Source organism: Myxine glutinosa, chromosome 8 (assembly GCF_964187855.1).
Source record: "Myxine glutinosa chromosome 8, kmMyxGlut1.1, whole genome shotgun sequence".
Taxonomy (NCBI): Eukaryota; Metazoa; Chordata; class Myxini; order Myxiniformes; family Myxinidae; genus Myxine; species Myxine glutinosa.
This window is the reverse complement of record NC_136268.1, coordinates 719,924-736,633: the sequence shown is the minus strand read 5'-3', so window position 1 is coordinate 736,633 and position 16,710 is coordinate 719,924. Positions and strand designations below refer to the sequence as shown.

The window sequence follows — 16,710 nt, the reverse complement described above, 5'->3', positions numbered from 1 at the left end:
TCCCATTTTTTTCTTCCTGGATTTATAAATTGCAAACTTGGCCTGGCCAATTAAAAAATTCATTAAAACCAGGAAGACGGTCCTAAAACACCATAAATAAAAACATTGTGATTGAAGAGGGAACCAAGCTTCACAAAGCGTTCCTGAAGGAATGTAAAAAGAGGTTGCAATCGTTCACACTCAAGGTATATATGCGGTAGGGTTTCAAGGGATGCACAGAAAGGGCATAGATTAGAGTTAGCAGTAGAAAACCGGTTCAGTAAAACATTATAAGGTAAAATCCAGTGTACAAGTTTCCATTGAATATCTCCAACATACTTTGGAGTAGGCAAGAGATAAAAAACTTCGCCAATTGGGGCAATTGGGTGGTATTGGGGGTAAAACATCCCGCCATCGAAGCCTCGGGTGCTCAGAAAATGTTTTTGCGTATAAAATTTTAACGTACGCGTTGTACAAAGTTTTCTTTGGAAAGGCGGGAAGGGATAATGCAGTATCATCAGGGCTGTTCAGGCCAGGGGACAGATTAAGTGGCGGGCTGAAGACTAGGAGTTTGGGGAAGTCACCCGCTGTTTCCTCGGGGGAAGGGCCAAGTTCCTCGCAGGTATTACGATACGTTGTGGATATCCCTTGAAGGAACCGAGAGATGATCCTGACAGATTTTATTCCGGTTTTTTGTGCCACAGCGGCAGCACTCAGCCGGCAGCTCCCAGACTCTGTCATGAGGTCTTTCACTCGCAGCAGCTTGGCATCAACAAAACGTTGAACGAGTCCCCTATTATTCAAGCTGTTTTCCAGGAAGGGGTTGTAGCATAGGGGCTCATTCAACAACATTTCCATGTTGTATGTTACCATTTCACGGGAAAAGGACAGGGCTTGCCAGGCGTTCATCACCCCTTGGTAAAAGGTGGGCAGCAAGGATGAATCGATGTGATGAGGGTTCATCAAGAAAAGTTCTCGGTCGTAACCCAGCTTGCATGTAAGCTGCAATATGCAGTTAGCCAGAGGCCTCCAGAGTAGGGCTTCATCTCCATATACAAGTTGGCGCACGATATGAAGCCGGAAGACCATAATCCGGCTGCGGATATCAATAAGACCTTGGCCACCTTCAGTGAGTGGTAAGTATGCCACGGGGGGTTGGAGCCAGTGTTTCCCGCTCCAGAAAAAGTCGACAATGCTCTTTTGCAGTGTAATAAGAAGGCTCCCGGGCGGTTGTAGGCATATCATCTTATGCCATAGCATAGAGGCGACAAGATTGTTAATGACGAGAGTTCTTCCGCGGTACGAAAGTTGAAAAAGAAGTCCTTTCCAGCGGGCCAGTTTTGCCATTACCTTGTCCGGTAATCCCACCCAGTTCTGCTGCTCAAAGGTGTTGTCTCCGAGGAAAATACCGAGGTATTTAATGCCACTTTTCTGCCAGTTCACTCCTCCTGGTAGGACAATTGGCGGGCAATATCCAGGTCCTATCCAAAGGGCTTCACTCTTCTTCCAGTTTACCTGGCCTGAACAAGCCTGACAATATGTTTTTAGTGCCTGAGCCACCGCAGTGACGTCAGCACTATTTTTTATATAAATACAGACATCATCTGCATAGGCAGAGACTTTTAGCAGTGTGGTAAGAATTGATCCAGTGAAGCCAGAAATGTGCGTACGTAATTGGAGCAGAAGAGGTTCGATGGCAAGAGAGTATAAAAGTCCAGATAGCGGGCAACCTTGCCGTACTCCCCGTTGTACAGCAATGGGGCTACACAATACTTGATTAATTTTAAGAACACTGGATATATTACAATACAAAAGTTTAACGTACGAGATAAAAATAGGTCCAAACCCAAAATTCTCTAAAACTCTAAAAAGGTACATGTGGTCAATACAGTCAAAGGCTTTTCCTTGGTCAATAAAAAACAGACCAACATTCATATTAAAATTGTTACAAAACCGAATGGTATCACGGATAAGAAAGATATTATTAAAAATAGTACGTCCAGGAATACAAAAGGATTGATGTTCTCCTATTAGTACATTCATAAAAGGTTTCATTCGATTAGACAAGGCTTTGGCTAAAATTTTATAATCCGTACATAAAACAGAAATAGGACGCCAGTTCTCTATAAGTTGAGTGTCCGCTTTCTTGGGAATTAAGGTGGTGACTGCTCTCCGGCAACTCCACGGCAGTTGTCCATCCTCTAAACATTCATTCAATACCCGCAGTAGGTGAGGTCCAATGGCGTCCCAAAAAAACTGGAAAAATTCACTAGTCAGCCCATCCAGTCCAGGGGCTTTATCAGGTTCCAAGGCCTTCAAGGCAGCGGTGAGCTCAGGTAACCTAAGAGGATCCTCCAACTGCTGCTTCTGATCCTCCGCCAATGTTGGAAGGTTAGAAACAAGTTCCGATATTGCATCCTGGTTAATGTCATGCCGCATAAACCGTTGTTTAAAATGTTTCCGGGCACATTCCCTGATTCTGCCATCTTCATAAAGGAGTTCCCCATCATGGAGCAAGCGTGTAATCATTGACGAAGAGGCCCCCCTTTTAAGGCTGAAGAAGAATTTGGTTGGAGCATCAAGGTCGTGTATGTACCTCATCTTCAGGCGCAATAAAGCATTTTGTGCTCGCCTTTCGGATATGGAATTCAGTAAGGCCGTTTTTCCATGGATTTGTTGCCTCATTCCCTGGTAGCTCACACTTGCAGTTCCCTGAAGCTGTTCCTGCAATTCCAGGATTTCATCTTCAAGTAAGGTTGTGGTTTTTCTTTCCTCTTGAACACCATACGCACGATATTGTTGGCAGAACAGTCTGATGTGCGTTTTGGCATTATCCCACCATTGTCTGAGGTTTGAGAAATTCCCTTGGGAGGCAACCAGAATATTCCAAATTTCCGGAAAAATGTCCTTAAAGGTACTATCATCAAGTAAGTTGTTATTAAATTTCCAAAAAGCACTCTTGTGTTTCGGGCAGGGGGCAGAAATTTTGAGAAATGTTGCGCTGTGGTCCGAGAATCCTGATGGGCAAATTTTGGATGACAGAACGAGGCGTTCAAGTGGAGGATTAATATAAAACTTGTCCAAGCGAGCAAGTACAATATTACCCTGAATGCATCGACACCATGTGTATTGCCTGATTGATGGGTGCTGTACCTGCCATATATCTGTCAAATTCATTTGTTTTAAAAATTTGGTGAGAGGGATTGTGGAGGCAGGATGGGGCTCTGCACTGTTCCTGTCTAGTTGGGGTTGGAGGGTGCAGTTAAAATCTCCACCAATACAAACATGATTGTCTTGGTTTTTTAGGGCGTTTTGGCTGTCGAGGGACGTTAGGTGTGTCCCAAGGTCATTAAAAAAAACTCGCCGAGCTACAGGCGTACTTGGGGCATAGATATTAAAAATAGTATAGAATTTTCCACAGTAGTGGAATTCTAGGGATGCTAGGGATCCCTTGTGTATTTCGTCGAATTTAAGCGATGAAGGCGAAAAGGAGGGGCTAAGAATTATTGCGACACCGCCTTTGCGGGAGTCACCGTTACTAAAGAAGGACAGGCTGGGGAAGAGCCTACACCACTCTGCGACACAGCAGTCGTTGGCATGGGTCTCTTGTAAGAGGGCAATGTCAACTTTCTTCTGTAATAAAAAATCCCTTACTTGAACTTTACGGACAGAGCTACATCCTCCGTTAATATTCAAGCTACAAATGGAAAAACTCATTACAGCTACAAGGAGGAGTGACCACCACTCAATTTTTTGATAGCAGTTCATTCTTAGCTTTTTGCAACCACTTCTTTAAACGGTGACGTTGGGAGGAATTGAAATTAAAAACGTGGGGCCGTTTTACCATCAGTCTAGCGGAATGTATAAAATCAGGTAGCTCCGGAAAAAAGGTTTCTATAACAACATTCCTTTTTCGGAATGTGTCCTTAAGAAACCTTTTTATCTTGGAGGGAGGGATTGGAGGGATTTCTTCTTCCTTAAGGCTACCACATTCACTAACAGAGTCATCTATATCAGATGGCTCAGATGGTGTGTCACACTGGTTTTCATCATTTATCTCCTCACCGTCATCACATCCCTCCACGTTATCGGATGGGGCATAGTCCATAGAGGGAGGGGACGGGGAGGGAGAGAAATGAGCCATCTTCAGGAGAGGGGGGGGGGGGAGAGGGGGGTACTAATTTTTGCGGTTCAACCATATCAGTTTCTAGGTCAGTAGACAAGGGCGAGGATTCATCCACATCTATGTCCTCCAATACCGAGAAACGATTTTCTGTGACGAGGGACAAATCTAGGCCAGAGAGGAGAGGCTGTCGGTTTTCAGTTGTAGGTTTTTTAAAGAGATGACCGTTTTCATCTGTTGTTTGCAGATGTCTTTTTCCTTTTGGGCAGACTAACTGAAACTCGTCCTGGTTAGTGGGAAGAGATTGCAAGGGTTTGGGGGGAGGGGGGGGGGAGGGAGGACGTGATCATCGGGAGGGGATTCCCATCGGCTACCACGGCGAGAGAGGTAGGATCAGTTATAGCAGGCAACAAGCTGTGATTGGACGATGTCGCCTAGGGGGTGAGATCTATCGTTAACAGGAGATGGCTGCAATTAGATCCTTCAGTAGAGGGAGGGGCCCCTGTTTCAAGGGGAGGGGAAGGGGGTACGGCGGGGGGGTTTGGATTGGTGGTAAGAGGGCTTGGGTCGGTGATGGACAGATTGGGATCAGTGGTGGTAAGGCTTGGGTCGATGGTGGGAAGGTTCGGGTCGGTGGTGGGAGGGCTTGGTTCGGCGGCGGGAAGGCTTGGTTTGGTGGTGGGAAGGTTTGGTTCGGTGGTGGGAAGGCTTGGGTCGGTGGTGGGAAGGCTTGGGTCGGTGGTGGAAGGGTTTGGATCGGTGGTGGGAAGGTGGGGGGGTTGCTTATTCCCGGTTCGGAGGGGAGGTTGCACTTGTGGAGAATTCTCTTTTCGGGGGCAGTCATGCTTAACATGCCCAAATTGTCCGCAGCCAAAACATTTTAGAACGTTGGTGGACACGTACACTGTATATTCGTTCTGTTGATGTTTTAATTTTATTATAAGGTTTAAATCCTTCTGGGAATTTTTTAAAATCATAAACACTTGCCGCCGGAATGAAACCACGTGCCTTAAATCGTTGTTTCGTGACCCGAAGGGAATCATGGAGATACGAGACACGATGGTACCGTATCGGGACAATTCTTTAATTAGTACATCGTCGGATACAAATGGGGGGCAATTTGATATCACGACTTTTATCGCTGGGCTATCTAGTGGGGAAATCATTACAAATAAATCTGGATCGATTGTCAAACCCTGTTCGACAATTTGTGGGACACAATCCACGTCGGACAAAAAAATAACGATCCGCTTGTTCATCCGCGAAGCGGCAACAACCTTGTCGATCCCGACAACACGACCGGTTGCGAGGACAACGTCCTCGACACTAACCTCACGTTCCGGAGGTACACAAAAGAACCCGTGCTTACGGGTCAGGCTCTGAAAGGCCGTAAATCGAGATAGTGCAGCTGCCATGCTGGAACAGCTGCACTTACAACCCCTCCCCAACTCGGGGAGGGTGAATATATAATACAATCTTCCCTACCCGAACTCCGGGAATGGGAAGCAATCAGACCTCTCCGATTTCCCTAACTTCAGAAAAGGGAGGCAACAAAACAAACTGAAGGAAAGATAAATGAAAGGAAAAAAAGGAAATAGAGGTTTAAGATGAAGGAGCAAACACCGATCGGGCGACGCCCAAAAACGGCGAACCCTTACCAGCGATCACCCTGTGCTCTCCGGCTCTCTCTCCCGTCTCAACGTATATGGGAATCACCAGGAAGACTCCACGAACAGGCACAAGGACACAGAGGGGGGAAAACGGGGGTCTGGGGGGGGAATGGAGCAACAACACAGAGCACTCACAGGCCTCCACAAGCAGACGCCATGACAGTACAACCAGCATACAAACGGCCAGCAGGTGGCGACAGAGAGACGAGAGACGAGAGACGAGAGACGAGAGAGGAGAGAGAGAGAGAGAGAGAGAGAGAGAGAGAGAGAGAGAGAGAGAGAGAGAGAGAGAGAAAGAGAGAAAGAGAGAAAGAGAGAAAGAGAGAAAGAGAGATTGAAAGCCTGCCATTTTCCTGCGTTGAAAGTCGTGTTCCAAGTCGCTGACAATGACTTGTTATTTTTCCAGATCTGCAGCAATCCGTCTCTCAAAAGTGTGAAGAACTGTTCTGCACAGGATTGAGTCATCCACAAAATTGTACAGAGGATTGACCAGGGAAAGAGCTAAGATTCTTGATGTAGACCAAGAACAAGATCAGTCCAAAAGCACTGCGTCGCAGTTCCGCAGTTTTTGAGACAGTATGCTATCAAGTATCAATAGCAACCATCGTTTCCACTTTCAAAGCAGCGCATATAATTCACGATGGCCATGGCGGCTACTGCCACGGTGCCTTCCTGTTTGGCCGCAATGCGGTCACAAAAATTACCTTGCTTATGGACACTTTGGCCATGCTTTCTGCAATTCCTGTGCACGATGCCCTCTTTCCTTTTTCCTGTCACATAAAAGTGTTAATCGTGAAAGCAAGACGCTGAGCAATTTTTTTTCTTTTTTTAAAAATTGCGCTGTACAAGGACATTCTTGTTTAGTGCTTCTACCTTTTTTCCAAGCTGTGAGGTTACACAGCTTGGAAAATGTGAGGTTACGTTTCAGGTTACATTGGTTGTGAGCGTGCACTGCGTTAACATTGGGTACCAGTATGCACTGCAGCTTGCTGTACATGTACATATACCACTTTTGTAATAAACACGCTACATCGATGGTGCAGAGTTAACTGCATGCGTTTATGTTGCGATAATGTTTGAAGGCAAAGTAGATCAAGATTTCAGACGAGTGTGGGGGGCGAGGTTGTGTACAAAAATCTGTCAAGACTTCCAGCCTTAGTAACACAAACCACCTTTGAGCCAAGTTTAGGTTTTTCCTCGATTGAAGCGGTGGACACATCGCAATATGTGATGAAATTGGCGTCCGAGATTGTGAACTGCGAGCACCAAGTCAAATACGGTAGTGTGCACATTCAATCCAACAGCTGCAGTAGAAAGGTGGTGGAGGATGGTTTCAGTAAGCATCGTGATGGCGTTTCAGTAAGCGTCATGTGGGTCGGGGACACATGGTCCCCGACCCACATGAGGAGAAAAGCAAGGACAGAGAGAGGAGAAGATAAAGCTGAAGCACAGTTCAATAGTATTGTGCTTATGCAGTTGGGTCCAGTTGCAGAGGTGTAAATATTGACTCCCAACTTCTCAAGCTTAGTGAGAGAGAAATATAGGTGCTGCAGAGAGCAGTCTACAACAACAACAACAACAACAACAGGCATTTTAAGGCCATTTTCCCTGCAAGAGTGGGGGTTAGCCTTGCAGTCCCCATGACAATCTTCTCCATTTTGCCCTATTTTCTGCATCTCTCCTTATTAACGCCCTTGCCCGCATTTCTTCTTCGACCATCTTTAGCCAAGTCTTTCTCGGTCTTCCCCGTCCTCTACTTCCTTCTACATTCATTTCCATCACTCTTCTCAACCAGTCACTTTCATCCTTCCTCAACACATGACCAAACCATCTCAACATGTTTCTCTTCACAGCATCCATCACAGGCTCTATTCCCATAATCTTTCGCAATTCATCATTTGTCTTCCCCTCTCTCTCAACGATACTCCACACATCCACCGAACCATTCGCATTTTCACCCTTTCCTGTGGTCTGCAATGGGGAAAAGGATGGGTTTGGGAAGGGAGGGATTGGAGATGGGCATTTTCAGTGCAGACAGTGTTTTGCTGAGCTGGGCAGATATGACTCCATCCTTTTGAGAGTATGGAAGTGAAGGTACGGAACGGGAATGTGTACCAGAAACAGACTAGACCAGCTGATACAAGGCGTTGGAGGAAGGTGAGTGATTTGAGAGGGTTGACCATAGGTGAGCTTGATACTGGGCTCTGACTCATCAAAGGACTGATACACCGATTGCGGGTTAGGTGAAGGGAGTTTAGGTTCCCATCACTTGGGTTTGTCTTCCAGGTGGAGAGCACAAGCTGCTTCTGCTTCACCACATGCCTCAGTGTACCATGGTCCGGATGTTGAACAGGGCAAATGGAGGTGTGTGTTGGGATGAACTGGTGAAATAGAGGAAACAATTTGCCAAGGCAGAAATTTCAGGAACTGTTGGTGTCAGGAGCCGGTGAGATTTTATGAATTTCATACCAAACCAATATACCTTGCTGAACTCAATGGGGTTTCCCAAAGGTGGTGGTAAACTCCTTACTAAAACCGTACAAAAACAGGAGTGAAAGATGGAAAATAGATGAGATATTTTCACAAAATCCTTGTGATCCTGCTGAGAAAGTCGATATGCCTGCACTTTTTGAAATACTGTACTTTAAAAAAATGATTATAATGGGCCTTTTAGAGATATGCAACCATCACTTTGACCCAAGCAATAAGGTGCAGCTTTTTTTTCCTATGGTGTGCAGAGAGCTTGAACAATAATTACATGCAGAACGAAAAACATCCCAAAATGCAAAGCCCGTCCACGTCCACTTTGTACTCAAACTAAACTTGACGAAAACAACAGCTAAAAAAAAAAAAGTACATTTTATTGATTAGTGTTCTCCATATTCTCATAATAAGGGTTTGCTGCAAATTTGATGACAAAAACTCAAATGGTAAAAAGTTACTCAAATGGTAAATAAATAAATAAACACGGAAGCGATTACAAAACCCAGCCGTCTCATGCTGACGTCCAGCGAACACGCTAATAATGGATCTTTCTATTTACTGTGACTGTGATTTTGCCCTTTGACATTTTGACCCAATTATTAATCAAATAAAGCTTTGTTACAAATTTGATGACAAAAGCTCAAATGGTAAAAAAAAAAGTTATGGCCTGGACAGACTGACGTAATGGTTAGACCCGTTAGGGCGTCAGCTCCGACTCTGGGAGGTCGGCGGTTCAAATCTCGGATGAGTCGTACAGAAGACTTTAAAATGGTACGTGGTGCTTCCTTGCTTGACGTTCAGCATTAAAAAAGCGACAAACCACCCAGTATAACCCTTGCCAAGAAACTGCTTTGGCAGCACCGATGCTCTGTAAAGAGTATGGAACATAAAAAAAAAAAAAAAAAACAATGGAGGGCATGATAGCAAAGAGTTCATTCTTCTTACCTGAAAGAAATAAAATAAATAAAACACGTTGCTTTAAATTCTGCATAACTTAATTCTGCCTCTCAATTATACATTTGGCATTGAGACAATGCTAATCACTGGCAGTGCATAAGACCAAGAATAAAAATAGCCCCGTAAGGCGTTTCAAGTAATAAGGGAATGTCTAATACATGTTTTACTTTATAATGGTGATGGCCTATGGTGGTAAAAAAAAATTTGGTTCAATATGCAATTTGTTCTCTGCATTCTCCAGATATCTGAATGGCACACGACATGGATGGGCCACCGTGATACATTCAGGCAATGGCTTCGAGAAAAAGGAGCATGCCAGCGATGAACTTGACGGTCTCACCTCTATCGTGGGGTCGTATTCATCCACAAAGTGGTTCTGGATGAGCTGGATAGTCAGTGCGCTTTTGCCAACACCACCCGCACCCACCACCACCAGCTTGTACTCCGTCATGGCTGTAAACGTGATGGCAGCAACGAGGAAATAAAGATGAGCCAATCGAGTAAACAGTCCGATGTGAGTCACAATCCTGATACCATGATCCATGCCATTTGTACATTTATAGAATTTACATTTTTAAATTGTACTTCCTGGATTTTTATGTTTGTGCCTCTCATCCTTGTCTACAGATATGTTAGGCTTGGTACAGACTTGGACATACAAGGAAAGTTCCAGATTAACTGGTCTTACTGAACCAAAACATACATACAGTAGTGGTGAAGTGGTGATGATAATGGACTGGCATCCCAGAGGTTGTGTGTTGAAATCCAGCCACAGGCAGCAATAGTAAAGATTTGGATTATACTCTTGAAAACCAAGCAAGTTGCAGAATAATTCTGACGTCATGATCAGATTATTGGTTGAAAACTGAAATGGATAGTTTTTGACCAACAAGGAAGGGGTGCTCTACCTGCCATACTGATATGGTTTAGCTAGTCCATCTAAGATCCACTTGAGATGGAAAAAACGTTACCTATAATAAGGGAGCACCGTCTAACACCCCTGTTGGCTGCATGACACTGACATCTTGAAAATATGGGATGAAGAAAATTTTTATGGCATTACTTGTGTCTGCCCGTAAGCCTGGTGTTGGCTTAGCGGTTAGGTTGCCGGCTTGGGATCCTAGGATCCTGGGTGCGAATCCCGGTCGATCGCTGAATTAACGCCAGGGGGGTTGACTCAGCCTGTCATCCTTCTGAGGTCGGCAAATTGAGTATCAGTTCACTGGTAATTCCGTGTGTGTCGCAAGAGGCGACTAACAGGGTTGGCGGCAGGAAGGGCATCCGGCCGTAAAACATTGCTTCAAAAAAAGGGGACAACGGTGCCCAAGAAAGGCCAACCCCCGCTCTGCGGGGAAAAATGGCCTACAAAGGCGGTTCACTTGTGTCCGCCCCACATGATCGGAATCTCCAGTTATTTATTTATTTATTTTTAAACTTGGTATCAAAAAGCAAATGCCAAATGCACTTTACTTGCATCAGTTTTTCTGTACTTGGAACTTCCAGGAGCTCACAACGATAGGTATACATACACAACTAGAATGGCACTCAGTAGAGTGCGTACCTCTGCCAAGCTGAACAGCTTACGTTTCGAATCCCACCGACAGGGAGGATCTGGATCGGCACCTGAACTAAAATTGAATCGATTCGTTCTTGTCACCCAAGCACCTCATCCATCTTGTTTTGTCATAACATGTCCACAAATTTTTGAAATATCATGCTGTATAATGTAAAGTGTTTTTGGCCCCACCTCTCAATGGTGAAGAATCACTTAATAAATTATTAAATTCTCAAATCCAGATCTTCACCAAAATTGAATAAACTCTTCCTTGCGACACACCCAATCTATCCACCAAGTTTCGTCCGAATCTGTCTGATTTCGCACCGCGGCAAATCCCTCAACACATTGTTACACACCAAGAATCACTCATGGCATTAATCCGGAACAAGACATGAGCACCGACAAAAAGTGAACCCGTGGTACATGATGAGATTTAAAGGTGGGATCTCAGAATCCTTATCAGTTGGAAACACGAAATCAAAAAATAAGCAATCCAAAGTGTGGAAAATAAACAGGTACGGATTTGGAAATTCAGAGGTCCAGGTCTATAAGAGCTATTGTTTTGTTTAAAATAAAATAAAATTGCAACCATACAACAGATTAAACCATTTTACAAATAAAATTACAAATTCTCCCGATTGGTACATTCAGATGTTGTTAAAAGCCATTCATTAATTATTACTATTACTATTATTATTATTATTATTATTAATATTATTAGCTCACCTGGAACGAAATTCAGGGGAGCGAGTGCAATGGCACGTTGTCCGTCCGTCAGTCAGTCCGTCAGTCAGTAAACACTTGAAACTTCTCTGAAATCGCTGAAGGGATTGCGACCAAATTTGGCACAAATGATATTTGTTATGTTGTGACTAAAGTTTCTTCACGGCATTAAAAATATTGGAGTTTAAGGGGGTTTATGGGGAGTCAAAGTGGGTCCAGGTTTGACCCCCCAAAATAGGAATTTGCTTTTTCCTCTGAAACTACACACACTATTTCGATGAAACTTTACCACAACCTTCACCAACCGTGATGTACCGAAGATTTTTCACGACATTAAAAAAAATCTGCCCCTTTGGGGATCTACCGGGGGGGGGGGGGTTTCCCCCCAAAATAGGTGTTTGCTTTCTTCTCAGAAACTACACATTCAATACTGATGAAACTTGATCACAACCTTAATCACCGGTGTTGTACCAAAGTTTGTTCCAGGCATTCAAAAACAAAAATAATCGGGCTCTAAGGTGGCCTCTGGAGGGGGATGAGGGGGAGCTTTCCCCCAAAAATAGGTATTTGCTTTTTTCTCAGAACCTACACACACAATTTCGATGTAACTTCACCACAACCTTCATCATCCGCGTGTACCAATGTTTGTTCAAGGCATTGGAAAAATTGCAGTCTGAGGAAGTACACGGGGTGGGAGGGGTGGGGTTTGCCCTCCAAAATATGTATTTTCTTTGTTTGTTTGTTTAAAATCTTATGATTATGTCAGTATGATTCTACATGCTGCCCTGTCTTCCAGCAAGCATTGAAATTAGTTTAAAATACCTTTAGTCAGTGCAGTATACTGTTTATTCTACCAGGTGAGCGCCAACGGTATTGCCCCTTTGTTTATTATTATTATTATTATTATCCGCTTTCTCTGCAAGTCTGTCGCAACACCAAACAACCTGAAGTTTTGTTGTGATGTAATCTCTGGATAGCAGATCAAAGATTGCATTACATCGCAGTTTCACGAACAGAGTCCAGTTTCACGCCTTCCCCTTTTTCCATGATCACTTGTCTGCCCAAATTGTTCCATCCCTCGACCCCAACCCTCCACAAAGCAACAACTGACATTGCCCAGCAGCAGTTTTAACATACATGTATTTCAACACAACCAAATGATAATACATCTTCTGCATATAAATAGTATTTAACAATGAATCGACCTAATCGGCAATATACGTGATATATTTGTGTGACGTCATGAGACACAGATAAGGTGCAAACCTCCAACAGAGATAAATGTTGAATAATTGCATGTTCATTTCATTTTTTTTTATTTTTTTTTTTTTGTATACTGAATCGAGGCTCGTGAAAGAGCTAACATTTACTTCACAAACAAATCAACCAGACAAACAAAATATATAAAAAGAGGGAGCGGAAAACAAGATGGGGAGAGAAGGGGAAGCACACAAACACAACATTTGAGAGCAGGGAGATGTGTGGAAGGGAGAGGGCTTTGGGGGGAGGAGGCGTGGGAAGGGGGGGGGGGGGGAATTGTGACCTAATCATGTAATGCTGCGTTGTGGCGAACGTTTCACATGACGATCCAACGTGGAAGTACCAAGCTCAATACTGGGAATGTTCACCTCCGGCAGCGATCACTGCATCGAGACCCAGGGACTGTTTACAGTACTCCAAGCTATTCTAATGTGATTGCGTACATGGGTCGTAGGAATGTATCGGTCCTGATTAGGAATCAATATCCTGGGATGGCCACTTCTTGCCAGATCTCTTGTTTATCCAATGGCTGGCAAAGACCAACTGAGGTCAAAACCAGTTCCTCTCTCACATTAGAGAGCCTTGCAACCTGGCTAATGGAAGACCTTGCTGAAAGGTGTCAAATGATTTGATGCCTCTCATTTTCTGACAGGCATGGTATTGTATCGGATTTTTTTACCTCGTGCACACAAAGCAAAATGTGGGTTAAGCAATTGGTTCACTTCTGTCTGCCTCTGTCTACATTGAAAATCATTCCAAACAGGAAACGTATTGTTTTTAAGTACATCATGAAAGAAACAAACAACAGTCATGGGTAACTAATATGACGTGTTAAATAAGGTGGTGTAGAAGACACTCGAGCAACGGTAGTAAACCTCCAAATTAATTTTTCTACGACCTTGAAAATCCATATTTTTATTTGAATTGAAGACCCGGGTGGAAGAAGTACTTAAGTGACAACATAAAACGATGCAAAATTATTACAGACATGGATTGTTACCATACTCTAGATGGAGTTCCTGTTTGTTTTTTTGGTGGTGATATTTTGTGACTTTTGTGACTTCTTTCACTCAAGGTATTCCATTGTATCATATACAGACTTGGCATTTAATATGGAATATTTTTTTTGTGGGGGTGAACCTACTTTTCAAGATGTCTTAGAACCAAAAGTTCATTGGAATTATGTTGAAATTATTCGAGATTTTGTTAATGTGACCTTTAAAAGAAACAAAAACCACATTTGACATTTTGAAACAAATAAATTGATCCTTGAAAGTGATGTAAACTGATATCGAACTTAATTCATGGACAGTACTGTGTTAAACTTCTGTACGTTTTCCAGAAGTATCTCTTTATTTTGCACATTAGCCAAATTTTTTTTTAACAAAAACAAAAGTTAAATTATGACTGGGATTACGGACAGTAAAATTACAGTCCAGTACTTCGTGTAACCCCCACGAGCATTCAGGAGAGCACGTACACGTTGAGGCATGCTGTTCACGAGATTTGCCAAGGTTTGGACAGGAATCGCTTGCCATGCAGTGACAATAGCCTGCTGCAATTCACGCACAGAGTTCGGCTGCTGGTCCAAGTGGTCCATTTGACGCGTTAATTCTGCCCACAAGTTCTCTATCGGATTCATATCCAGGGACATGGCAGGCCACTCCATATGCTCTACACCACAGTCAGCAAGAAAGTGTTGAATCATGCGAGCACGATGAGGCCATGCATTGTCATCTTGGAAGACAAAGTTTCCTCGAAAGGCTGCACGAGCAAATGGAAGCAATGTTTCTTCCAGAATGGCCCTGTACTTGAACTGGTTCAGGTTTCCATTCAGAACAACCAGGTCAGTTTTGCCCCCTGCATGAAAAGCAGCCCAAACGGTCACCCCACCACCTCCAGCTTGGACTCTTGGCACTATACAATCTTTGTTGTAGGCTTCATGCACTTGTCTGCGTACTCGGACGCGGCCATCTTGACGATAGACCAGAAACATAGACTCGTCACTGAAGATCACATGATTCCAGTGTCCTGGCTGCCATTGACGGTGCTCTCTGGCCCACTGCAATCGGCGCTGGCGGTGTTGTCTGGTCAGGCGTGGCTTTCTCAGGGGACGCCTGGCACGATAGCCTGCTTGAACCAGTCGTTGGTTGACTAGCCTTCTGGATACAGGCACATTTGTCAGTTGCTGCCACTCAGCCCTAAGCCGATTAGCTGACTTGGTACGGCCATTGCGGACTAACCGGTGCAGCTGGCGATCATCCCTCCTTGTGGTTCTGCGGGGACGTCCTGGCCTCGGTATTGGAGTAGGGACACCCCTCTGAGCATTTCGTTTCAGGATCTTTGACACCTGACCTTGAGTGATGCCATACTGCTGAGCAATAGCACGCTATTTCATGCCGTAATTTCGTAAAGCCACCACTCCATGACAAACAGCATTGTCGAGTTGACGGACCATCTCCAGAGGAAGCGGCAATAATTTTTCGAGACGTGCAGCAGTTGTTTTCCACTAATACAGAACGCAACAACCCTTGTATACCCGACTGTGAAGCTAATCATCAAATGCACCTGTCCGTACATTTTGCCACGCCACCTGTGATATAATCCTGTTGTTCACTTCTTGCTGAGGTTCGACGAATTGCTGAGATATGCGAATGGTTCGACGGATGTGCGGAGTATCGTTGAGAGAGAGGAAGACAAATGATGTCTTCATTTGCGAAAGATGATGGGAATAGAGCCTGTGATTGATGCTGTGAAGAGGAACAGGTTGAGATGGTTTGGTCATGTGTTGAGGAAGGATGAAAGTGACTGGTTGAGAAGAGTGATGGAAATGAATGTAGAAGGAAGCAGAGGACGGGGAAGACCGAGAAAGACTTGGCTAAAGATGGTGGAAGAAGAAATGCGGGCAAGGGGGTTAACAAGGAGAGATTCAGAAAATAGGGCAAAATGGAGAAGATTGTCATGGGGACCGCAAGGCTAACCCCTGCTCTAGCAGGGAAAATGGCCTTTAAAATGCATGTTGTTGTTGTTGACTTCTTGCTGCGACAGACAATCAGTGACATGGTTCTTTTAACAAATAAATCACCAAAGTGTAAAAGAAACTCACCAGATTGATATACTGAGTTAAGAAAGTAAACCCGTCAAGAAAAAAAAAAAATCCATATTAAATGCCAAGTCTACACTAGGAACACTGTAGAACACAAATCACATTTTGGGCACTTTAAAAACCCTTCCGTTTAGCAGTACTTAAATAAAATCTCTCCGACTTCTCCGACTCTCCGGAAAACCCTCTCTTTGCTGATGACTACACTCTCTGCCGCTCCATACCTCATCCCTCAGATTGGCAGTCTGCAGCCTACTCACTCTTGACCTTGACAAAATCACAGACTGGTCAAACAAGTGGAACGTGTCTTTCAATCCTGACAAATCTCTCTCTTACTATGTCTCTCCGAAAAGACCGACTGGAGAACCCTCCCATCCACTTTCGCAACAATCCTCTCCAAGAAATTCTGTCACTGAAGCTTTTGGGTCTCACTATCTGCCATGATCTTTCCTGGGAAAACCACATTTCCAAGCTGGACTCCAAAGCCAGTCGCCGACTGGGCATCCTCCGTCGTGTGAAGTCCTTCCTTGGCACACCAGAGCTCCTCACCACACACAAGGCTTTCATCCGCAGCTCAATGGAATACTGCTCTCCCCTCTGGGCCGGTGCTCCTGCCTCACACCTAGCTCGGCTTCACGCTGTTGAAACCAAAGCTTTCAGAATCATTGGAATCTCCCGCAATGAAGCTGATTCTGAGGGCCTTTCACTCACTCACCGCAGGCAGGTAGGTGGGCTTTCTGTCTTCTACTGACTCATATCCGGCCTAGCTTCCCCAGCTCTATCTGTGCTCTGTTTTCCAAATATTCCTACAGGTCGCACAAGATCTGCCAGCAACCCTCTTCTGGTGAAACTG

At 44.3% G+C, this 16,710-nt stretch overlaps 1 protein-coding gene across 2 annotated transcripts in view; it reads right to left on the bottom strand.

The window, feature by feature from the left end:
* HRAS (HRas proto-oncogene, GTPase) overlaps positions 1 to 16,710 on the bottom strand; it is a 51,216-nt gene that overhangs the window by 29,206 nt on the left and 5,300 nt on the right. For both annotated transcript variants that reach the window (XM_068124046.2, XM_068124048.2), the window contains one exon: positions 9,554 to 9,666. In XM_068124046.2, coding sequence (XP_067980147.1) covers positions 9,554 to 9,664 — 111 coding nt within the window. In that variant the 5' untranslated portion in view covers positions 9,665 to 9,666. The remainder of the gene's footprint in view (positions 1 to 9,553; positions 9,667 to 16,710) is intronic.